This window comes from Sinohyriopsis cumingii, chromosome 4, assembly GCF_028554795.1.
Source record: "Sinohyriopsis cumingii isolate HCF-2022 chromosome 4, ASM2855479v2, whole genome shotgun sequence".
NCBI classification, from domain to species: Eukaryota; Metazoa; Mollusca; class Bivalvia; order Unionida; family Unionidae; genus Sinohyriopsis; species Sinohyriopsis cumingii.
In genome coordinates, this window is record NC_142964.1 from 14,479,547 (window position 1) to 14,506,085 (window position 26,539).

The following is a 26,539-nucleotide window of genomic DNA, read 5'->3' on the forward strand; positions in this document are numbered from 1 at the left end:
TTTTTCAGGATTTAACATAGATTAATACTACTCATACATATCATAACAGGCAGGGGTATCATGTGAGCTTGAACTCATTAACAATTCTGCTCAGGTAGTTCATAAATTTGACATATATATGTATAGAAAGTAGAGTCAGCAGTCATCCATTCCACAGCAGTTAACTACCATATATTCTCGCTTATAAGTCTTGTCCAACATTGACCCTGATCTGCTGTTGCATATTGCCCTGACAGATCAGGGTCCATGTTGTTTGATCTACTTAGATATTCTTACCAAACTGTAAAGACCCAGTTCTGCATCATATGACCAAAGATCTGTGTCTGATTGGTTGGACTGGACTTACAGGCAAGTACATATGGTTCTTACTCTTTGTGAAGCAATAAAGACAACAAAATAGAGACAATGACACCAAGATGTGTGCTGGTATCATAGGTTTATTGCAGTACTAAATCCGAGCTATATAAAACAAGAGGCCCCAGTTGGCCTGAGTTTGCACATGGCTGATATCTAATGGCCAAATGCAAGAGCAGTTGGTGAAAAAAATCTGGATTGTGCATTTCTTCCAGGTAATTATGCAATGAAAACAACCGTTTCAGAGTTTGTTTTTGCATCTTCATCCATATTTGATGGCATATCAGCATCATTTGTCCAACACTGAAAGGTCCAGACTGGAATTATTTGTATGATTTGAAAGTCCTTCAAGCTAGGTTACGTCCTTCCTGTCAGATTTTGTCAAATTCTGTTAAACAGTTGTTTAGAAGTTATTCAAGGTCTCGTTTTATTTTTGGTAGCAGCAACCATATTCGATGACAGCTTGGCATAAGTACAAACTTAAAAGCATTTTCATGCCAGAATGCTTTCTGTCAAATTTTGTGAAAATTCTCAAGTTTTTAGCAATGTTGCCCATATGTGATGTCAAAATGGCATAATTTGTACAAATTTTAAAGTCCTTTATGCTAGAATGCTATCAGTTTTGATCAAATTCCACTTAAGTTTCTGAAAAGTCACTTAAATTGTTTATATTTTTAGTAATGGTGGCCATATTTGATGGGGAGATGGCATCACTTGCACAAATATGAAGCTTTATATGCCAGGATGCCATCAAATTGAACCAATTTTGTTCAGCGATTTTTGAGAAGTCATTGAAAGGTTTGTCTGTTTTAACCCTTTACCTCATGTAAGCGTCTTTGGACGCCTCTACTCCATTCACATGGAAGCGCCTTTTGACGCCTCTACTCCATTCGCATGGAAGCGCCTTTTGACGCCTCTACTCCATTCACATGGAAGCACCTTTTGACACCTGCTGTAAACATCGGCCATTTTAACTGGTTTTCATAGCACCACCTTCGGGGAAAAACCCCTATTGGATACTACATTCATTTCTGCGAATGACAATTACAACAGATTACGTGGTCACTGTTTATGCTCTAGTCGATATCTGCTATTTAAAGTAACTGGGTTGTAATCTCTACTCTACAAAATGGTGGTTGCAGATTTCATTCAGTACTTATGAAGTTTTCACGATTAGAATCACAACAATGAAAGATTCAATAACTTAGGTAAAGGCTCTGATATTGATGTAGGCAGCAATTAGTTTTTATAAATTATCATATTCAGATGACTTAGTAATGTAGACGCAGACGAAAAACTTGTAAATTTCGAGTATGAGAAATGGCAGCTATGGTTGGTCACGTGGCCTCACTAACATGACGGTGAACGAGTTCTCTCAAGATTTTAAAGCACATTAAAAAATGTTCTGTGAAAAATAATTACACAGCTATATCAATCGGACTTTACTCTTAAATTTTTCCACACATAATAGATGTGTACCAAAAATGTAAAATGGTTAAAATTGCTGTTAAATATAACATACACTACATTGCTTAACAGTTAACAGGCAGGCCTATGTGTATGGAGTCGAACAGGCAACAGGTGTTCTATTTATAGTGCGCTGCACTTTGTAACTATGCTCTGTGAGGTAAAGGTTAAGTAAGAGAAGTCATTTTATGGCAGAGCATCATTTTTTTTACCGACTGAAATGGCTTTATGCCAGAATATTTAACTCAGATTTGGTAAACTTCTGCCAGGAGATTTGTAAGAAGTCATTTAAAGTGTTTTCTCTTTTTAGCAATGGTGGCCATATCTGATGGCAGATATGCATCATATGTATGATTATGAAAGACATTCAATCTAGCATGCTTTCCATCAAATTTGGTCAAATTCTGCAATGTTTTTTTTTTCCTTCTTAAAGCTGTATAAAGATTTCTCCATTTTTGGTGACAGTCACTGTATTTGATGGTGATTTGGCATAATCTGAACAATCTGAAAGATCTTCATGACATGATGCTAATAAATTTGATTCAATTCCATTCAGTAGTTTCTGATTAGTTATTTTTTTATAGAGGTTTTTCTATTTTTAGCGATGGTGGACATATTTGAAGATAGATCAGCATCACTTGAACAAATCTGAAAGACTTCATGTCAGGTTGCTTTCTGTCAAATTGGTCACGTTCTGTTTAAATGGTTTTGAGAAGAACTTCTTTCAATGTTTTTTAATATTTTGATGGTGTCCAAATTGGATTATGGATCAGTATCACTAAACAAATTTGCATGACTGTGATACCAAAATATTCAATGTAAAATCTTGTGTACCTTACTCAAACATTATTTCAAAAGCAACTGGCAATAACAATTGTGAGTAGACAACACTAGACAGATGATGCATAATGGACCATAAGTTCACTTGGCCTTATGACAAGGTAAAATAAAAACAGTCCAAATTATATATTTTGAGGGAGGCAAGAAAACTATTGACAGTGCATTTTACAAAGAAATATTTTAATTATATGAAAGCTGGCAAGAAACTCAGAACCAAAATGCAGACATGCTTTGTTTGATTTCAGCTAGATTTTCTCTTTTGGCCTTGGTCTGCAATGCAGCCTCCCCGCTCTTTCGCACCCTCCGTGCATAAAGTTTCTCGTGTTTCTTTTTCATCTGATGTTTTACTTTCTCTTTCACCAGCTCTGGATCCATTGTTGATATTGCAGACCTGCCACTAAATGATGTCATACTGTCTGAAGTTCTTGTCCTTCCCGTGCGTACCAAGTGCTGATTAACATGGGCATGGCTCTCTTGGTTGCGGAATGGCTGAAATGTTTTATTCGTCTCCTGTAAATTTTCTATGTCATCATCACTTTTATAATCCTCTCCTGAATCACTTTCTACAGTTTCTTTATCTTTAGAGTACAATTTGTCTCCAATTACTGAATCCTCTTTGAATTTAGCTGTATGTTTTAAATCAACATGACTTTGTTTAATGTCATTCATTCTACCAGAGTCTACATCAGAACTGGTTGATGGCACTAAGTCAAACTCAGTACCAATCTCATTATCTTCATTCACTATCACCTCAGGTCCTGTACCACAAAGTTTGTGTGGATCATTCAGTTGAATGCAGCTCAGAGTGGATCCTACTGCAAGCTCTGACTCTGAATCTGTGCTTCTCTCCTCTGCTTCCTTCTCTACTTCTTCATCTTCCTTTTCATCTTCTGCCTCTTTAACCTCCCCTCCTTCTTCATTTGGAACTTTCAAAAGGTTCAACTCTTCAGCTGCCTAAAATCAGACATATAACTGATATTAAATATTGCTCAAAGACTAATCTGCAAGAACAGAGAGATAATGGGTGAGGCAGAAATCTGCTTTTGAAGACACTCATATTTGATCTCAATATAAAGGCCACCTGTCCAATATGAACATTTTTATGTTCCTGAGTGTCTTTTTTAGACAAGTTTCATTCTAACATCTACACTCCTGTTTACAAGCATAATGTATTTCAATCATATGAAATCAACTAAATCAGATAATACCACACGGAGAGCATTGTTTCCTCTGTCCTAGCCTCAAACATATTAATGAAAAATGGCTATCCAAATAATCGTAAACCTGTTATGAGTGACCTGCCAAAACATACGTTCATTAACATGCTCAATTTACTAAATAATCAAGATATGTGTTGTCTTCAGCTAAATGGATCAGAAGTGGCACCAAGAGCCACAAGATTTGGTGTTTTTATAGAAGAATTTTAGGATAAATTACATTGACACAATCCAGTTTTACAGATGTTTACTATGTGAAACCCGGACAATTCAAACCATATATGGATGCAACGACCATGAATAAAATCTCTCAGTTGTTCATTTTATAACACCTGCTGTTCTCAGATATGGGGTTCACCTACATAAACAATGATGTTTATCCACTAGTAATGAAACAACTTCTTATTGAAGAGAGTAAAACCAAATTTCTTTGCTGCATGAGATTGTATGAACTCCTAAGGAACACCTCATATGCTCGCCTACAGTGTTAAGTCCAACTGAAAAAAGCATAGACCGCTCCGGTGGCCTAAGTGGTTAGAGTGTCTGCCTCGGATGCAGGAAGTCATGGGTTCAAACCCCAGCCGAGTCATACCAAAGACTTATAAAAATGGTACCAGCAGCTGCTTCACTTGGCGATCGGCATTAAGAGGTTAGTGTTAGGACTGGTCAGCTTTGTTTCAGGATAATGTGACTGGGTGGGATATCATGCTACATGTCTGCGGCATGATGCCCCAGTGCTAGACATCACTATAAATTACCACACTGCAGACATCGTAGTGACATGACTGAATTTTTTTTAAAGCAAAGTTAAATTTCCAAATCACACACACTCAAACAGCATAGAGCCAAATCTGCTGTCACATTATGCACAGCAGATATGGGTCTAAGCAGTTTGTTAAAGGTAAACAGTAAACCTGCCAGTGCACTATGTGTTGGCAGATCATGGTCTATGTTGTTTACAACTGGACCCAACTTATAAATATAAACATAATATTGAAATATCTTGTATATAGGCACCTATTTTTCCTAGTAAAATTTGTTTCTTTGAGAATACTTACCCAATCATAATACCTTAGGAGAACTACTACCTTGCAAATCCAGCCCTTCCAGATACTACTTTTAGCTAGAGGGAACTAAAAGCTGTCTGCCAACCTAGATGGTGGCCAGGCAGAGTGATCTTCCCTTTGGTATAAAGATTGGTGGCAAAACCCACAAACCTGTAAGTTATTACTGGAGCAGAAGGCACTCTCTATGGATGTTGTTGTTGTTGTTGTTGTGGGGTTTAATGCCATTTTTCAGCACAAGATAGACTATACATGGCGGCCAGTATTAATGGCGAAGGAAGAACCCGGGAAAACCCCAGAAAGAACCACTGACCCACGAGAAGCTACTGGCAAGCTTTCTCACATACCCACATTGGCTGAATCTGAGACTCGAACCGGCGCAGACAGAGGTGAGATGGCAGTGATCCGTAATGGAGAGCGCTTAAGACCACACAGCCACTTGGGGCCACCTCTATGGATGTAACTGCTGAGAGGCTGGGAGGGTGTATGCACTATGGTTGGGTGGGAATTTTCAAAGAAACATATTTTACTAGGAAAACTTGGTTTCTCCTTCAAATATGTTACCCAATCATAATACCTTAGAACAGTGCTGTCCAACCCACACTCTGCGGGTTGATTTTAAATGGCCTGCCAGAGCTCGAGCAGCTATACAGTCGTTGCTTTTCAGTTTTCTGCTGTGGCCCTCGGCTTCAAGAAAAACATTTTACAATGGCCCAAGGTGTCAAAAAGGTTGGACAACACTGCCTTGGAAGAACAAGTCAGAGGTGGAGGGAGATACATTCCCTTACCCTGGAAATGCCATCTCCAGTTCCCAAAGGCATGTGAGACAGCTTCTAGGTAACCTGAATGGAGAGGACTCGATCTGTTGGGGTGCAGCTTCAAATGGGAAACCCCACCCTCAAATCCAGCAGAAGTCATGAAGCCGCATCTTAAGAAGCAGTCGATCAACCTGAAAGGCAGACCTGTTCACCTGTGGATATCTGTCCTACCAGATCGAACTGGGCCCCATTGGGATGACAGATTCCAGAGATAAAAGCAAGAAAATGTGGACTCCGATCTCCATCCCAGGGCCTGAAAGATGTCTGCTAGAGAACAGTAGCAACTGCTCTAACCTCACGAGCTGAAATGTGTAATAGGTTCATTGGATCTGGGATTATTTCTTGATATGCAGAATGAATACCCCACTTAATCCTGGATGAGATAAGTCTGTGTAGATATATATTCTTGAGAGGTAAAAATAGGTACAATTTCACTCAACGCAGCGGCTCTGTTCTATTAAGATACCCCTTCAAACCCCAAACTGGATCTTGAGCTGATGTATCCAGATTAGACAGGTTTCATGATGAAAGTCTGGTTACCCATGGAAGGCAGTCTGTTCTTGGTGATGAAAGAGGATGCCTTCGTGAGTAAGACTTGACCCATCTAGTTGGAACTGCATATAATTTGGCTCTGCTGATAGGGCATGTATTTGCTAATTTTGCCCGCTGTCACTAAGGTGGCGCTCTACAGTTTCAAAGTTTGTATAGGGTTAGAATTTTAAAGAAAAAGAATCTCCCTGGCTTTCCTCACTGGTTATACTGGCTATTTAAAAAAGACCTTGTATATCTTAGGTATAGTTTGAAGAACCTTTAATTCCCTTTACTTTGGTGTATGATTGATGGGTGTAATATGGGTTATAGAGTATACAGTTTGGCCATACTCCAGATGTGCACCTTTCAAAAAAGTTCTAGCTCCACTTTGTCATTTTCATTTCCTGAACTTATTAAGGTAAACTGTATGAAAAAAGATCCGACAACTTTTTTTTAAAAAATTTTATATATCTGGTAATTCATTCATTGCACTTTCAGAAGCCGGTATTGTCAAGTCTGGCAAAATTAATTTTCCCTATTCAATAGATGATATGAATAGTGTACTTTAGACTAATTTAGGCTGATTTTTTATGCACATGGGAGCAGTCATTTTAGTTAGTAGTGTGCTTAGATCATGTACAATTTCCAAAAGTACAATATACAAAGAAAAAACATCCACATTACATTAATGTAGCAAAGAGGTATGCCAACATTCTCTCCATTGTGTACATTTTAAATGCAGGCAACTTCACCTTAGATACGTCACTTTCTCAAAAGTACATAATAACAGATGAGCGCCCCCTAATGTCATGAGGAAGCTGGTCTTGTATGAAAGGTGTGCCAGAGATGCCCCTGACAGAGGTTCAAAAGGTGTTTTGTACAGCCAGGTTAATACCCAAGAGAGGTTCCATTTTGGGCACAGGGCTTATGTTTTGGCCATGGATATTAACAGATGGAAAGAAGGTTGGATAAGTCCTTGTTTTGTCTGATATTCTCTTTCTATGTTAACGAAAGGTGTCAGCGATTGTGGAGTAGTAACCTTTTATCATATGCGGTGTGAACTTTCTCTCTTCAAAAACCCATAGAAAGTTAGCTATTTGTGGCATAGGTACCTGGAGAGGTATGATGTATTCATTTCTGCACATGGGGCAAAAACGTGCCATTTGCCTTCATATGCTTTCTGAGTGGAGGGTCTTCTTGCTAGGGCGATTATCTCCACGACTAGTTGTGAGAACTGTTTATTTCTGAGGGCCTGTTTCATGTGATCCAGACTTGAAGGTTCTGTAGCCTGGATTGGAATAAAACAACTGCCGTCATGGCTGTTTGAGTAGATGAGGGAAAATCCAAATTTTCCAAGGAGTTTCCCTTGCTAGATTTATGAGGTTGTTGATTAATGACTTCTCCCATCTGAATGGTGCAATACGGATAAGGTGACACTCTGATTCTCTTGCTTTCTGTATCACTTTGAAATCAGAGGTGTTGGAGGGTAGGCGTATACATCCAGACCATTCCAATCTAGCAATTGAGCATTGACTGCCAACAGTTTTGAGTCCAGGACTGGAAATATAAAGGTTGGAAGTTTTGGTATTCCACCTTGTCACAAATAAGTCCACCAAAGAATGGTCCCATCAGGTACATATCTGAGTGAAAACCATGGGATGAAGAGACCATTCCATCTGTATTAGTTGATTGTTCCGGGATAAAGAATCAGCTATTATATTAGGCATCCCAGGATATGGCGAACTCATACATGGATTTGTTGTTGACAACATTCCTTTAATTCCACACCTGGATGCAAGGGTCTGGGACTTAGTTCCTCCTTGTCGTTTGAGATAAGTCACCATTATAGAGTTGTCAGACAAAATAAGAACTCCCTTGCCATCTAAATATTCCTGCAACCAGTGAAAGGCCTTCGCAATGGCCTTCATCTCCAGAATATTGATATGCAGATGTCATTCCTGGGGAAACCATGTACTACTGGCTTCTGAAAGGATGGTAGTAGGTGGAATTTCCAGCCTTCCATACTTGCCTCGGTACAGACTGTAATCTCAGATGGTTGTTGTATACCTGCCATGAGCCAAGTTAGGATGTCCAATTCTGTAGATGGTGCCTCAATTGTGTGCAGATGGGGAGAGGTTGGTTCAGTGGGCAAACTTGATTGGGACAGAAGAATCAGCTGCATTGGGCACATAAAAAGGTGACCTAGCCCAATGAAGCCAGCACATGTGTTAAGCAAGCTTAGTAGTAGGTGAAGGAATTCCCAAAAAGATAGAACTTTCCTCAAAAGTAAAGAAGCCAACATGGTTTTGATTTTCAATGCCCGATACTGAGTGAAATGAACTATGTTGCCTGTGTATTGAACTCCATACTTAGGCGAACAAATTGTTGAAATGGTACTATGTCAGATTTTTCCTTGTTGATGAAAAGCCCATGTTGGTAATCAGTGTAACAAGGATTATCATGTCATGTTTAGATACAACTCACCTAGCAGTCAATTTCAATAGATACTACCTGTAGGAAAGGTCAAGGATGTCAGGTACAAGTAGATTCACTGAAGAAAGGCGTTCCAAGGCTAAGGATGCTGTGGTAAAGGAAACTAACCTGTAGGTACCAGAATTATATATACAAGGAGTTTCATAAGGGCATAAAAACTTGCCTACATACCAATATTGCAGCCAAACTTATCGTGTGAAGTTGCAAATGCTATCTATGCAAGCGACTAAGTGCACTTTCAATATGATGGAATGCTATGCAGATAAAGATCACTCAAGTATCACCTACAGAAACATGCATGAGCAAGACATGGCTGAGTAAACAGTGCATACAAAGCTTACCTGTACTTGTCAAACCAGAGCAGAAGCAAAAGAGAAATGTACACAAGTGTCTATATTACATATAACAACCTTCACATAAATGGGAATTGAGGCACCGTTTCAGATACATACAAAGTAGGTGCATTAATATCCATTATAAGGCTATTACCGGTAACAAAAAATGCCCCCAGACCACCTGTCAAGGTAAAACTTTGAGAAGTTGGCATATGTACATAAAATAATTCATCGGAAGTCATTTAGGCTCCCTGTGCAAGTACCTAAATGTGTAATGACAACAAATCTTAGCAAATTGTAAAGGCAGAACTTCAGGTTCATGGGTTTTTCTGCCAGGCCTTATACCTATGGGAAGATCACTCTGCCTCACCATCTTCCAGCATTGGCAGTTTCTTTGTCACATGTGCAGAGTTCAAGTGTTGAACTGCATCTGAATTAGCAAACAATTATGAAATAGACACAGAACCAGAAATGTATTCAAAATACATGAATGCCCTGCCATGCCTTTTTTATTCAAATATGCTATGACAAAACTAATTTAGGTTACAGTAACCCACTTTTGTTAAGATGGTGCTGTATCCACCAAAAACCCATCTAACCCAGTAAAAGAAAAAGCTGCAGACACTGGAGACAGACAATGCCTGAGAAACTGACCTTAATACTATACATAACTGTGATCAATGAAGTTTGAAATTACATCAGTGACCTAATTCTGGTAAGATGCACTGTACCTAGTTAAAGCATCTTGCATCATCAATATAAATGAGGGGCCCCGAGGGGCCGAGTGGTCTAAAGTGCTCTCCGTTACGGATCACTGCCATCTCACCTCTGTCTGTGTGGGTTTGAGCCTCGGATTCGGCCAATTTGGGTATGTGAGAAAGCTTGCCAGTAGCTTCTCAAGGGTCAGTGGTTCTCTCCAGGGATTTCCCGGGTTCTTCCTCCACCATTAATACTGGCTGCCATGTATAGCCTATCATGTGCTGAAAAAAGGCGTTAAACCCTACAACAACAACAACAACAATATATAAGAGAATCATTAATTATATTTTGCCACAAATGTATAACAATTCATCCTACCATCAGCAATTTCTTGTGATGCGATTAGTTACAACACAGTTAAATCTAAACCAAACATGTGACATACAAGGTTATCAATTCATTTCCTACTTGTGTGATATTATACATAAAAACATGACATACATGGTTTCAATCAATTCATTTCCTGTTATTCATCCTTCAAGTTTGAAGATGACCACAATATTATTAACTGGTTTGATTTCAGTGAGTATGTGAATGGCTAATCAATTTGTACTCTGAACTGTCAGTGGCACACTTGACAGGAGAAGCCACTTGGGTTTGCTTGATCAATACAGGACATGCTGCAGTTCTGAGATTTAAGCTGCACATGCTTCTGCACTGCCTTGGCAATTCTTGCTGTTCAAATTCTGTAGCTCCAGTATGGAGGAGGCTCCACCAGGTGGAGCTATCCTGTGTACTATCTCCCAAAGACTCAAGGTCAATGCTGAAGTATTTTGGGATGACATTGAATCTTTAAAGTGTTTCTTCTGACTAACCCTCCTACAGCTCGTCACGTAAGATCTTTTTAGGTAATCGCTCGTCTGGTATCCTGGTGAAATGGACTGTCCGGCTCAGCTGTGATTTCATCAGATTGTGGATGCTTGAAATGCCTGCCAGTGGGAGAACGTTGTCCTGCATCTTATCCTCATCAGTTTCCTCTGGTAGACCATGTAAAAATGATTTAATTTTTGGGCATGGTGTCTGTACACTATCCAGGCTTCACATGTATACAGCAGGGTCGACAACACAAAGGATTTGTAGACAATAAGTTTTGTTTGTAGACTGATCCCTCTGCACTCCCACATATTTACATATAATCTGCTTAAGGCCACAATTGTTTTAATAATTCTGGATTGGTTTCATCATTGATGTGCACCGCACATGACAGTCTGCTGCAGAGATAGGTGAACTTGTCCACTTCCATGAGAGTTTGACCATTTACTGTAATGGTAGGCCCTATGTAAGGTTTTTCTGATGCAGGTTGGTGCACCACCTCTGTCTTCTTAATATTGATTGTGAGAACAAAACTGTCACAAGCTGAAGAGTAAATGCTGTGTTGCATGTCAGACTCAGATCTGGCTTTCAGGGAACAGTCATCAGCAAACAGGAGATCACAAACAGTCACTTCCTGTAACTTTGTCTTTGCCTGTAGTCTCCTCAGACTGAAGAGCTTGCCATCAGTCGAGTAAGTAATTTCAATCTCAGAGTCATGGTCATGGAATACATCAGTAAGCATGGCAGTGAAAAGCAAGCTGAAGTGGGCTGACGATGGTTTAGAATACTGTCCACGACATGAACAGCCATCATGGAACTGCCAAACCGTCATAATGAATTTCTCTGGGCAACCAAAGTTTGCCATGATCTTCCAAAGACCTTCATTTACAAATTGGAGTTCTGTTCATGGCAGAAGCTGAGAAGCTGCAAAACACCGTGTCTGTGGTTCCCTTATCTGAAGCCACATTGACCCCCTTAGTCAACTGCTCTGGTGGCCTAATGGTTAGAGCGTCCGCCTCGGATGCGGGAGGTTGTGGGTTCAATCCCCGGCCAAGTCATACCAAAGACTTACAAAAATGGTACTAACAGCTGCCTCGCTTGGCGCTCAGCATTATGAGGTTAGTGTTAGGATTGGTCGGCCTGGTGTCAGGAATGTGACTGGGTGGGACATCATGCTACATGTCTGTAGCATTATGCCCCAGTGCTAGACATCGCTTTAAACTGTCACACTGCAGACATCGTAGCGATATGACTGAAAAATTGTTAAAGCTACGTTAAAATTCCAAATCACACACAGACTCCCTTAGTCAATGTGATGTACAATATGATTCAGCAGAATGTTTGCCAACTATTGACAGCAATGAGATGCCCCCATGGTTGTCACAGAATTATGTGTTGTCTTTCTGCATGTACAAGTGGATGAGGGATGCATCCTTGTACTCCTGTTTATAGTTCAATGAGTTCACACTGACTGGAAAAATTCAGTAAGTTTCTGTGCCAAGTGTGAGCATTCATCTTTGTAAACTTCTGTTGGTATAGCATCTGGACTGGGTGCTTTGACATTTGACAGCTGGTCAGCAAGTGTTATGATGATTTCCACTTCAGACAGTAGATTCATTGCCTCCTCACTGACAGATGACTGTTGATTGAGGATGCTGCTGAAGTATTCTACCCATCTTTGAAATATCTTTTCTTTGTCAGTGAGCAGTGTGACACTGTCAGAACTCAGTACTGGCGATGTTCATCGTGAAATGTAGCATGTAGAATGTTTTCAAAGCATTGTAAGTTCTTCATATCATTCCTGTCTGCATAGGATTCAATCTCATCTGCCTTATGCTCAGCCCCTGTGTAGATTCAATCTCATCTACCTTACTGCTCAGCCCTGAGTCTTGCAACTCAATGTGTTTGTATATGACAGTCCTCTTGATGTTGAAGGCTGCTTTCTCAAGCCTTCTGTAGCCTATGTTTCTCATTCAGAAGTCTCTCTATGGTAGTAATGTTCTCAACAAACCAATCTTGATGTTTAAATATGGTGGGACTCAGGGTTTTAGATGTAGTTGAGTACACAGAATCTCTGAAAGGTGCCCCGTTTTCCTCACCAATTATAGAGTTTATAAAAACTGTATAAAGTTGGCTGCAAAGTTCTTCTACAAATTTTTCACTTTCTCTTGTTTCAATCTGGTGACATTAAGACTTTTGGGGACAATTTTGTCTTGTGGTTCTCTGCTAGACTGAATCTAGATATTGAACTTGGAGATAATGAGCATTTGGTAAGTCAGAGAATTGTGCACTTCTCATGAACTTTGTCTCTTTGACATTTAGCTTGTCTCTTCTCAGACGATGACATAGTCAACAAGATGCCAGTGTATATTTCCTACTTGTGTGACAGTACACAACAAAAGAAGTATTGCAATAGGAAGACGACATTAGGCATGATGTCAAAAGCACCAACTCATAATTAAAAAAAACCATCAACTTTCTTCATACAACAATTATGATATCTAAGGTGGGATAAATCTACACTCTTTCTCAGTTTGTGTGGCCTGTGAGAAATATATTTTGATCAAGTGAACTCAACTCATAAATCACATATCAAATAACAAAAGAACATAAGAGTTTCCACACAACACCAAATTTCACACACACACACACACACACACACACACACTATGACTCTGTAATTTTTAAACCAGAATCGTAACACTGACATCATCACCATATTTGCCAGCTGAAAAGCAAAACCCATGTCTTGCAATAAGGTAATGTAGGGTTTATATAAACTAAAAAGGTGATAGAGTCCATGAAGCCAATTCAAACAATAACTTGCCTCATCAAAAGAATTAGCCATATCTCTTGTGAATCCACTGGCTGCAACTTCCACGTCCAAGTCATTTTCTCGTCTGAAAATCAGCAAAACTGTGCATAAAAATAATGTTAGACCATTCACTGAGAAGCTTTCAGACTAAAGGTACTACAATTAATTATGGGACATTAACACAGACAATGTACACACCTCTTCAAGTGAGTCTATAATGACAGCATTCACTGATATTATTATCAAATAGAGTTGTTTCTTGTAACTGACATAAAATGATATGCAACATTACACAAAGGTCCTGAAAATATGGAATAATAATACTAATACTAAAGCAGCAGCAAATCTGTAATAAAAAAAGGCATTTTTGATACATATTATAATGAGGTATGTTGCTCTATTTTTTTTTCACATTACAATGTTATATCTTCTTCGAATGTTTTAACATCAAATTTCCTATATGTATGGCCATCACACTAATTTTAGAAAAACTGTCTGGCCAGAATGATTCGAATTTCAGAATTCCTGATTGTGAGATACTGATAATCATGTTCCTTTATATGATCTCAACGATATCCCTCTAAAAAACATGTCATCTGAATTTAAAATGTTTAAGTCTTTTTTACTCTTGTTAACCAAGAATTTGACTAAATAATTCATAAAACATTTTGACAGAAAATATTTTAAGGTCATTAACATTTTTCTTTTTACGTCAGATTTGCATTACATATTAAAAATAGTTATACTTGCAGAAAAAGAATTTAAAAATGTATCAAGTGTAAAGAAGAAATAATAATTTCACTACTCGAAATAGAAGCATACAATGCTGTTACTTCCCCTTAGCTACAATCTCCCACCTATAGAGGACGCCACCTGGAAATGACGTACATTTATCCCAACAAGATGAAGTTTATGCTTCTTCTTGTAGAAAATAAAACACTATAAACTATGGATAGGGAACATTTAGATGAAACTATTGAAAACTAATGTACTGTTCAGCCTTTTACTACATTGTGTTGCTTTCTAAATTGTTCCATTGTTTCAATTTATTTTTAAAATTCCCGTTAATACAGGTAAAAAGGAATCAATGCTGTCTTCCCTATGTTGGCCGACTTTGTGAAGAAAACAAAAGAAAAATTGGCACACTTAAAAGAATTGAAAGGAACCAAAGATGGCTTCCTTATATCAGCTGACTTCATAAATAAAAATAAACGGCACACTTAAAAGAATCCAAAGTTGCCTTGCTTTGTACCATGCAGGGGAAGGGACACAAATTCAACCAAAAATTATTGCACGATCTTAAGTTATATCACATAGACATTCATGTGGGGGAATTAAACACTTGAATGGCAAGGCTGAATAGAAGGGATAAATGTACAACATATCCATTTTTGGCACTCGGAAACTAACGATTCTTTACATAGATTGCCAAATAATTTTTCATTTAATAAAAGCTCATTTTCAAGTCTAATTAAACATTTTTATGATGTGCATACATAACAAAAGTTTTTTTGTGACTATAATAATATCACATGTTTGTACAATACAGGTGGCCAGTGACCTTTGAGTAATTACCATTTATAAATATTTTCTATTCAAATGATTTTGTTTTAAACACTAAACTGAAGCCGTCAAGGTAGGTAATCACTGCCAGTCTAATCATTTTCTCTATTCCCATGTACTGAATCTGCTAATACTTTTCTATATTAAAGTGGCATCAAATCTCTTTATAATGAATAAATTTATATTTATTATTACCTGATGTCTGAAAACTTTGGATAAAGTTCACTCTCATAGTGGAACCTCTTGGCAAAGAAATCTCTGATGCATTGCACATCTCTGTTGAAATACCTGTAGTAATAATTATGTAAATTATAAAGGCTTTTGAACTCTATGAACTCCTCTAAATATGTTTTTAGATATATTTTATAGGAAGAGATTCATCAGTCTAATAAAATGGTTCACTTTGACAAACAATATCAAAATATTAATTCATTATTCATTTTACTTCCTAATTTGTTTATTATTATAATTTTCTATTCTGAAATACAAGTACTATAAAAATGAATACCAAAAGGCTATTCTTCAATAACATATGACTAATCCAGTGACCGTAAGTGGTTAGAGTGTCACCTGCAATGCAGGAGGTCACGGGTTCGAACCCCAGCAGAGTGATACCAAAGACTTACAAAAATGGTACTAACAGTTGCCTTGCTTGGCACTCAGCATTAAGAGGTTAGTGTGTTAGGACTGGTTGGCCTGGTGTCAGGATAATGCGACTGGGTGGGACATGATGTTACATGTCTGTGACATCATGCCCCAGTGATAGACATCAATATAAACTGCCACACTGAGTATATTGCAGAGATATGACTGAAAAATTGTTAAAGCTATGTTAAAAATCCAAATCATACACACACACTCAATAATATATAAGGCTGGCACAGTCATCAAATTTTCCTGGATGCTGATCTTGATATTCAAGGTTTGTCTCACTCAAGCTAAATCTCCAAGATAAAAACTGGAGAAGGTTGTCTCTGCATGCCACAGCTTCTAGTATGCCTTGGTTCGAAACATTTCATTCAAATGTGTGGCTTGCAGAGATCACTTGAAGATCATGTGCTGAAATCTTCATGAGGCAATTCTGATCTTTAGAGACCTCAGAATACACTGAGCATATAACCCACTTCAGTCATGTTTGAGTAGTGATATCCTGCTTCCTGGCTTTCACTCTGCAAAAGAGTCACTTGTGTGCATTACAATCTGCCTCAGTGTACTTCAAGAAATGCTTTGAGGTATGAACAAGGTCTTGCATGCCACTGCTCTTGACACGTCTATGGACAGGGAGGGCTTATTATCGACTCACCATAACCTATTTTGGTTATCAAGAAGACCACGGAACTATCCAACCTGAACTGAAGATAGTTCAGGAAAATGAAACAGGTGTGTAACTCACTCAACCTGCATACTAAAGCCAATTCTATCAGCAATCATGTTCTGTAGGATAGCAGCCTCAGCAAAGTGTGGGCTAAAGGCTTGACTTTATCTGAGTTGAGCCATGGAAGCAGGGTGAGGGATTTTAGTTGATTCTAATCAAACATATTCTCAAAGGCATGATAGATCTTTATAATGACTGATATTGCATTTGCCATGATGCCAGAATGTGTCAGAGGTTATGGAGCAACAGCCATTAATGGTAATTGTGGCCAACTGTTTCTCCTCAAGTTGGAGAAAAAAATAAGCCAGTTGTGGGAATCAGGCACTTAAAGGGACAAAGCTATTAACCTGGCACCTGTCCCTGACAACACACCACTTTCCCTCATAAGCAGTGTTTTCCTGATCAGCCAAGAGCCGGGTCATTTACCTGGCTGCTTTTACCTTTTGCCTGGCTACTTACAAAAAAAACTGTATCCCTTTGGGGAGGTCTCCCAAATCAGCTATCATAATCCTCTTGCAGTTCTGACCCTTCAACTTCTGGATTATTTCGGTATCAAGACTATGTGAGGGTAGATGAAGGTCCACAACCCGTCAAAATTGACTGAAAGTGTATTCACAGCCCAAGCTTCTGGGTCTGGAACTAGCAGTGAAGGCGTGTGACTTGTGATTGAACCTTGTCACAGAATCACTGATCATCAGACACCTGCAAGGTGCACAATTCTGATGAAAGACAGACTAATGAAGAGACCATTCCATATGAATGACTTAACCCTTTCTGGATAGAATGTCTGTCAGGACACTGAGTATGCTAGGAATGTGCCTGATTTGTAAATTGATATAGATTTTGACACACCAATGAAGAAACTGTTCAATTTGAATGCATTGGCTGGGTGATTTAGTATTCATCTGTTTGGGAAGGTACCAGTAGTACAATATAATCAGGGTCACCCCAACTTGTGTTCTGGCATCAGTATATATTTATTTTTGCTTAGGGTATCTCCACAGGAATCCCTGTTCTTTCCCAAATGGGTTGTGCCACTGATCATACCTCATACATGATCATGACTTTTTTTATTGAGGGGACTTGAAAAGGGCGCCATTGGGCCAGTAATGTCATCTGTAAGGGATGCATAAAAAAAATGGCTGAATGGGATCTACTCAACTGTCCCAGTTAATGATCTGAGTCGTAAAAAAGTGGACTTTCTGGAAACAGATTTTAGGAGTTTGATGATCTGGACCAGATTGAGATTCATGAGAGGGGCAAAATGCTGGGATGGATGAACATCCGACTTTTTTCAGTTCATGAAGAAACCTAGATGATCAAAAAATGCTCTTGAGGACAACAGAACATATCTTTCTGTCAGATGAGGTCGAGCACTACTGGGCAATAATGCAATCCATTATTCTGGTAAAACTCCTGGGACTAATGTTTAGACCAAATAACTTGAAACTGATAATCTGTGTTACAGTATGCAAAATGGTGACATTTCTGTGATGCAGTATGCCTATGGATAGGAACACGTGTTGGTCAGATCAAGACTGAGGGCATACTTGTCCCTTCTGATGGAGATGTATGGATCTCACCATCTCCATTTTGAATTTTGGAGGTAGAATGTATTTCCTAAGGCAATCCAGGTCAATGAACTTGCCGTTTGCCTTATGGATAAGAAAAAGCCAGAAATAAAACCCTGGTAAAGATTCGCAGAGGCAGTAAGCAAATTTGCCATGGAATGGTGAACTGCACTGTTAACGACATGACCAATTTGGGCCATAGCCTCCCAGGTATGCTCTTTGCTCAATTTCTCAGCAAACCAGAAAATCGCCAATGAAGCCAAGTCTAATACTGAAGACATAGTGACAAAGTGGCATGGAACGCATTCTTGTCCCCTTTATAAAACAGTGGTGAAGATGCGAACACTGATAATTTTTTATCCAGAGCCAGGAGGTCAGTATGGAAGCTATCGGAGTTGGTTTTGTACCAGCAAGAGGACAGCATTACTGCTATTTAGGTTTTAGAAATGATATCATTTGCATTCCTCTGATCACAGACAGGCATTAATCTCCCAAATTATTCTGACTTGGGAAGCAACCAGAAGGACAGAGTCTCTTCATCATTGTTGAGATCTACTAATGCTTGGACCTTATAGTAAGATGCACGGTGGAAGATGAAGGAGGAGATGATGAAGCCAACAACGCTCTGTATATCTATTCAACAGCAGCCTTGAAACTGAACTCAGTCCACTCCATGGCTGGATCAGCGAAATCTGTTTTGAATGAGTATCTTCACACTCACTTTGTGCAGAGTCCTGTTCTGGTTTGGCTGGCATATCTAGATAAACTGTACCTGGTGGCACTGTAACTCCAATGAGGATAAGCCACGAACATACAGCAAACTAGGTCTGCAGGCAAATCTGTACTGGAACAGCTGGCTGGTTTGCCAGGAGACAGCATCGGCACAGCTGCTGGCTGTGTGGAAGGTGGTCCTGCCATCACCCATACTGGCCATGCAAAGGAAAATGCTGGATGGACAGATCTTTCATTAAAATCCCCACCATAATATGGTTATTTTGCCAAAGGCACAGCAAGACAGATCCATCACTAAGATTCCTGCCCATCTATCAATAAGATACTCAAACTGAGATGGTTGGATGGGTTAGATGCTTGTTACAGCTCCAGATGACAAGACTGAACTGAAAGATAAATACAGCAGATCTAGCAAAATCTCTATGGGCCTGGAATCGCAGGCCTGAAGGCCATGCTTGGACATGGGTTACTTACATCCACTGGGTTGACTGAAATGGGGGTGTGGAACACTCCCACAAGAAGCCAGGAAAGCCAGTAGAAGCAAGAAAGGGAAACAAGGGTAAAGTTTGGCCTGAATGTAATAATTGCATCATTGTCTCCTGAACTACATGATACACCTATTAAAAGGAGACAGGCTGCAAAACCTCAACATTTTGCTCCCTCATTTCCACTGAGGTGATGGTTGTAAACATCACACCTTAGGTGGTCATGGGGGGTCCAGCAACATCTTCCACAAGGCTTGCAAGAGATGCTGATTTCAGATGCATACTTTGTCTTTCCCCTTGGCTGCTTGCTGTACTACTGCAGTCCTGACTTCTTCAGACCAAATAAGGAAGAGATGAAGCACATTGGTGGATGTTAAATAGGACTCATTCACATCTTCCCTTGCCTTAAATTGAATGCACTTGGTTAACATATTTTTACTGAAACAACACAAGAATAGAAAAAAAGCATAAACTAAAAACTCAGGGTGTTAAAAAGTTCAAAATACAAAACCTATTATTAATGGAGCAAGTGAACAAAAGGCAGTGTATGCTAAAATGTGAATGACAACGTGTTCGATGATAGCGTGTTTTATAGCACCGACCTTGCCATCTCCTTTATGAACTTTGCTGCAGCGATAAACTGAGGTTACTGACCCAAAATCAAAATAAAATAAAGCAATGTTAATGCCAAGTAAAAACACAAATATTATTGACGTATGGCTAGCAAAAAATCCCGCTGTGGAAACAGGAATTTCTTTGAAACATTGTCTGCCTTTCAAGAAAAACAGTGAAACTGGTAAACAGCTGGTATAAAGAGGGCAAGCAAGACAGTTAAGGGGTAATGTAAGAGTCGCTACCCTCTGTGATTGTGTGTGTATGTGTGTGAGAGAAGTTTATCTTCTTTTTGGGAGTGCTTGATTCGGGAGGTAGTGGAGTTGATTTCTTATGTTAATCTAACTAAATAATGTATTCAATGGAGAAAGGCTTTAACATGGCCTGATGAAGCAAAGGGTTCAACTTCAAAAGTGTGGAATATTTCAACTAAGTTTTCTGAAATATTATTGTACAGCTAATCAGAACTTATCAAATATTCAAAATTATTTTAGGTTTTCGCTACAAAAGTTCTTACCATTCGGCATTAAAATGTGAGGTGGACACCATCTGTGGGAAGTCAATCATGGTTACATGATCCTCAATGTCTAGCATGAGATTAAACTCATTAAAGTCTCCATGGATCAAACCACAGTTTCCTAATCGAACAATCAGTTCCATACATTCACTATACAAGGTTGCTGGGTCATTAACTTCTCGCACTTGGCACCTGAAATATGTACAATTTCCTGAATAAACTCAAGAAGGATATGTCTTAATCAGCAAAACACACAGATAAGATATCCATGTGATGTGCCACTGTCAATTTACAAGACAAATATTATATACACAATTATAGCAAACGGAAAATATTTTTTTCATAATCGACCATGCAACACTACTGATTACTCCAAAAGCTTACTGTTTAACTATGAGTAAATATGACAGGCATGGTCTTGTTACATTAATAACTATGAGTAAATATGACAGGCATGGTCTTGTTACATTAACAACTTAGTCATTTAAAAGATACTGACTGAAACAGAAATCTGGAAACTGTATGTCAGCAAAAACATTTTTGAAAAATAAGTGTCATCTTCTGCAAATTTGTTGCTGGTTAAAAAATGAGTAAACCTTGCCATCTAAAGCATACAAATTACATATCAGCTAATCAACAAATCACTAAACACTATAAACAGTTATGCTTAGAGCTCCACATGTATAAATTTTACACACAAAAAAACCCAATGGTACCATGAACAGTACAATACATGCCCACTCTGTGTCTAATAAGGCAGCATAGTGTAAATAACATTAGCTTTGACCTCTTGAATCTACAGTAATAGCTTGATTTCTTTTTCCAAATGCATATTATTACCAAGAGCACTAGCCACTGCCCGTCCTATGACAGGAGTTTTGAAAGAAAGTTTCAAAATTAAAAGTATAAAAAAGATGTAAAATAACTGAATTGAGTGAGTTAAAAGAAAAGTTTGAACAAACAAATGCAAAAAAAAGTTTTGAACCTGGGACCTCTTGTTTGCCAAACTAGACACAAAGAAAGACAAATGTGGGTGTTTATATATAAGATGTGGGCACTAAACACATCTATGTGATTTTGTGATGACTTTTAACCCCCAAAAGTAATAGGTTTCCTTCTTTCCCCAAAAGAAACCGTTCATAAAATTTGTTGATGCACAAGTGGCAATAATAAGGTTTTTAAGATGGCTGCCATGGTGGAAAGGATGTCAGATTGGAACCATTTTCATTTAGAATGAACTAAACATCAAAAGAAATCTGTCAGTAAAGAAAATCAACTATAAATTAATTTCCCATAGAATATAATGATAATGTATTAAAACTTGAACTAATTTCTGCATTAGACTTGCATTAAAACCACACATGGTTTCATTCATTAGAGTTTGATAAATCTTTCTCAGCCTTGAATAACAGGTGTTCAGCAGCATCTTTTTAGCCTTAAACTAGGGGACAACCTGGTCTGTACATAATAACATACCTTTACACCAAGAGTTCATATGATACTTTGTCAGAAGGAAATTAAATGCAGGATATCAAAACAAAAGCAAACATTTCATTGTCAACTAAAGTATAATGATTGAAGTTTGTAAAATTATAAAGTAAACAAATTAAATCCATTTACAAATTAAATCCATTTACTAGCCAATGGGCATACAATACTCCATTTCTGTATTCTCCCACCAGTATAATGTTTTTCTGGTTGAAAAATTATTAGTCATCCAATAACAATACTGAAAATCAATTATTTTTACGTTTGTGTATTGACAACCTTAGATACCAAGTATGCACTATACTAATTTGGGTGGTATTGTAAGTACACTAAATGATAATAACACATATGAAATGCAGACCGCTGACAAGAAAGAATGTTGCATTTCAAGAAATGTTTACAATTATTCAAACATTATAGATGCAGATAGCTGAATAAATGTGGTGATATTAATGTTTTTCTTTATTTCCTATGCATCTGCTATTTCGATATATATGTACTATTCAACTATGGGCATTATGTATTAAATTACACAAGCAAATGTTTTCATCAATTTCTGGTGTGAAGATGATATTGCGGATGCCTAACAATTTCTTAATTAATTTTTGATTTCTTAAATCACATGTTCAGTGTCTTTATCAACTAGGTGGTTCATTTTGTTTTAACTTGTCACATGAGAAGTTTATGAATACATGTGTCTGAAACCTAATGCCAAAAGTCATAATACAGAGTAAAAAATGCCAAAAGTTCAGAGGAAAACCAAGGGTTATTTTAATAAAGAACATATTTTTTTAAAACAGTAAATATTTTCAACAATTCTTTGCAGTTTCACTTGTATCTGCTCTAAATTGCTGATCAACTGTATTATAATTTTTCATAAATCATCTAATGACAACAATTGCAAAACTGCACATTATTGTGATGGATACGCACATTACCCCCACACCAATGTGATGGATACACACATTACCCCCATACCATTGTGATGGATACACACATTACCCCCACACCATTGTGATGGATACACACATTACCCCCACACCATTGTGATGGATACACACATTACCCCCCACGCCATTGTGATGGAAACACAGATTGACCCCATACCATTGTGATGGATACACACATTACCCCCACACCATTGTGATGGATACACAGTTTACCCCCACACCATTGTGATTGATACACATTTTACCCCCACACCACTGTGATGGATACACAGTTTACCCCCACACCACTGTGATGGATAGTTTACCCCCACACCACTGTGATGGATACAGTTTACCCCCACACCACTGTGATGGATACACAGTTTACCTCCACACCACTGTGATAGATACAGTTTACCCCCACACCACTGTGACTGATACACACTTTACCCCCACACCATTGGGATCACACTACTAAATCGTTTTCATACAAATACAAATCAATGCTAATGTCTTAAAAAAAGAAATAATTTCTGCTTTTAATAAGCATACAAGCCACACATTTCATTCATTAGAGTTGAAGAAATCTTTCTCAGCTCTGAATAACAGTTTTCAGTTGCATTTATTTGTAGCCCACAAACTGTTAAACATGTGGACTGCCTGATCATCATCTAATAACAGACCAGTAACTTCACACCAAGACTTCAGATGATACTTTGTCAGCTGGAAATTAAGTACAGTATAGCAAAATAAAACCAAATATTTTGTCATCAACTACGTGTTTTCCTTTAATTGGTGGTCCATTACTGAAAACACAATGTTGATGTGATCGTCTGTTCAGAAGCAGCAATAAGATTTTCAAGAGGGATGCTGTAGAGCGATATTATTGTTTGAATGGCACTGTTTTCATTCAGGATTAACCAGACCTTGAGATGAATATGTATGTAAAGTTTCATGGCTATCTTCTAAGTATTTTAGGACAAGCAATAAGAAGCAAGTGCTAATGGATGGAGAAACAACAAACAGGCCATCTGAAATGCTCTTCTAAAAGCTTCTATGACTAGAAGCTCTCCTGTTCATTAACTCACATGGGATGTCCACTAAGAAGCTCCATGACAACAGCATGCCTGTTAAAATCAATTGGTTTGGGCACTGGGAATCCTCTGTCATACAAAGCCTGCAGAAAAAAATTGAAATATATTCAACAATAAAATACTAATGTGAAAAAGTCTAAATTAAAATTGACTATCACTGCAACTAATATTGAAAAAGTCTAAATTAATACTGACTAATCACAGCAACTAATGCTGAAAAAGTCTAAATTAATATTGTCTAATTACAGCAACTAATGTTGAAAAAAGAGACTCAAAGATTTGTGGATAACAACTTTGTATTTGTGGATATCAGGACATAAAGTTAGTTTTACCACACAGGCAATTACTTAGTGTATACACTGGTAGTACTAGCTGTGGCTAGGTTCACACTGGAGTTTAACTGCTAATGCTGACTGGCTAGGTTCACACTGAAGTTATACGGCTAATGCTGACAATGACTAGGTTCATATTGGAGTTTTACTGTTAATGCTAACTATGGCTAGGTTCACACTGGAGTTTTACTGCTAATGATGACTGGCAATGTTCACACTGGAGTTTTACTGTTAATGCTGACAATGACTAGGTTCACATTGGAGTTTTACTGCTAATGCTGACAATGACTAGGTTCACACTGGAGTTTCACTGCTAATCTTGACTATGACTATGTTCACACTGGAGTTTTACTGCTAAAAATGCTGACTGGCTGGGTTCACACTGGAGTTTTACTGCTAATGTTGACTATGACTAGGCTCACACTGGAGTTTTACTGCTAATGTTGACTGACTAGGTTCACAATGGAGTTCTACTGCTAATGCTGACTGGCTAGGTTCACATTGGAGTTTTACTGCTAATGTTGACTATGACTAGGTTCACAATGGAGTTTTACTGCTAAAAATGCTGACTGGCTAGGTTCACACTGGAGTTTTACTGCTAATGCTGGCTGGCTAGGTTCACATTGGAGTTTTACTGCTAATGTTGACTATGACCATGTCTACACTGGAGTTTTACCGCTAATGCTGACTGGCTAGGTTCACACTGGAGTTTTACTGCTAATGTTGACTATGACTAGGTTCACACTTGAGTTTTACTGCTAATGTTGACTATGACTATGTCTACACTTGAGTTTTACTGCTAATGCTGACTGGCTAGGTTCACACTGGAGTTTTACTGCTAATGTTGACTATGACTATGTCTACACTTGAGTTTTACTGCTAATGCTGACTGGCTAGGTTCACACTGGAGTTTTACTGCTAATGTTGACTATGACTATGTCTACACTTGAGTTTTACTGCTAATGCTGACTGGCTAGGTTCACAATGGAGTTTTACTGCTAATGTTGACTATGACTATGTCTACACTGGAGTTTTACTGCTGATGCTGGCTGGCTAGGGTCACATTGGAATTTTACTGCTAATGTTGACTATGACTATGTCTACACTGGAGTTTTACTGCTAATGCTGACTGGCTAGGTTCACACTGGAGTTTTACTGCAAAAGTTGACTGGCTAGGTTCACACTGAAGTTTTACTGCTAAAGTTGACTATGACTATGTTCACACTGAAGTTTTACTGCTAAAAATGCTGACTGGCTAGGTTCACACTGGAGTTTTACTGCTAATGTTGACTGGCTAGGTTCACATTGGAGTTTTACTGCTAATGTTGACTATGGCTAGATTTTCATAGAATCAGTGAAATTTGGCAGGATCAGCAAACATGTGATTACGTGTTCCTGTGGGTTAGTAGGAAAAGCCTTACTTATTGCAACAGCTTTGCTTTTGAAAACATGACTATTCTAAATTATTTAAACAGAGAAAATAAATAAAATCATCATCAGAATGTAGATTAAGATGTTTTTACAGTTTAATCTACTATATATACTCACTTATAAGTTTCTGGTCCACCTGCAGCCACATAACCCTTGACCTGCCCATGCATAAAGTGCGGCAGATCAAATTCTATGTTGTCTGCTCCACTGACTACTCCTAACAAACTGCACAGACCCAGATATGCATTGTGTGATGGGTCTGTGTACTGTGATCTGGACACGTGCAGTATGCAGCTGGGTTTCATTTATAAACTGTACAAAATGTTAAAACAGTTTATTGTGAATTTGAATGTCCAAAACTGGGATGTTTGAACAATCAAAAGTGGGCCATATTTGCAGATGTGTGAAATTTGAATGTGATATTTAAGATACATTATAAATGTACATCGTGAAAAAGTCCATCTCTTAAATATGGCCTTATATTACCCTCAAATTCATATCATATTGTACCATCACGTGCCAATATGTCATCTCATGTTACCCTCATGTAAAAAAACATGTCACATTTTGTTTTACCCCCCAGATGTCTGAACATTTGGTTTTTTCCTTAATGTATGTTCCAAAAAGATGTTTCACCACTCGGAGTACCTGTCATATTTTATGGTCATTTTTATTCAATTTCTTTAGCATAATAAAATAATTGAAGTAAAATCTGTCATGAAATACACCTTTCCTGACAGACAAAATTCTCAATTCACGCCTTTATTTATTATACAGAGTTATGCCCCGTCATGAAAGACCACCTTTTTTGCAGGCCCATTACTTTTTGGCACAATAGGTAGTCTTTTAAAGACAGTTTATAATGTGCTGTACTTGTACGGAATCTTTATGTAACACTACATAT

At 38.2% G+C, this 26,539-nt stretch overlaps 1 protein-coding gene across 2 annotated transcripts in view; it reads right to left on the minus strand.

Annotated features, from left to right (window-relative positions):
- Nucleotides 1-2,824: 2,824 nt before the first annotated feature.
- LOC149800647 (serine/threonine-protein kinase RIO2-like) overlaps nt 2,825-26,539 on the minus strand; it is a 48,313-nt gene continuing 24,598 nt past the window's right edge. For both annotated transcript variants that reach the window (XM_089954657.1, XM_089954658.1), the window contains exons 6-10: nt 23,867-23,955; nt 20,362-20,553; nt 15,265-15,357; nt 13,515-13,591; nt 2,825-3,611 (exon numbers count right to left, since the gene is read on the minus strand). In XM_089954657.1, coding sequence (XP_089810783.1) covers nt 2,869-3,611; nt 13,515-13,591; nt 15,265-15,357; nt 20,362-20,553; nt 23,867-23,955 — 1,194 coding nt within the window. In that variant the 3' untranslated portion in view covers nt 2,825-2,868. The remainder of the gene's footprint in view (nt 3,612-13,514; nt 13,592-15,264; nt 15,358-20,361; nt 20,554-23,866; nt 23,956-26,539) is intronic.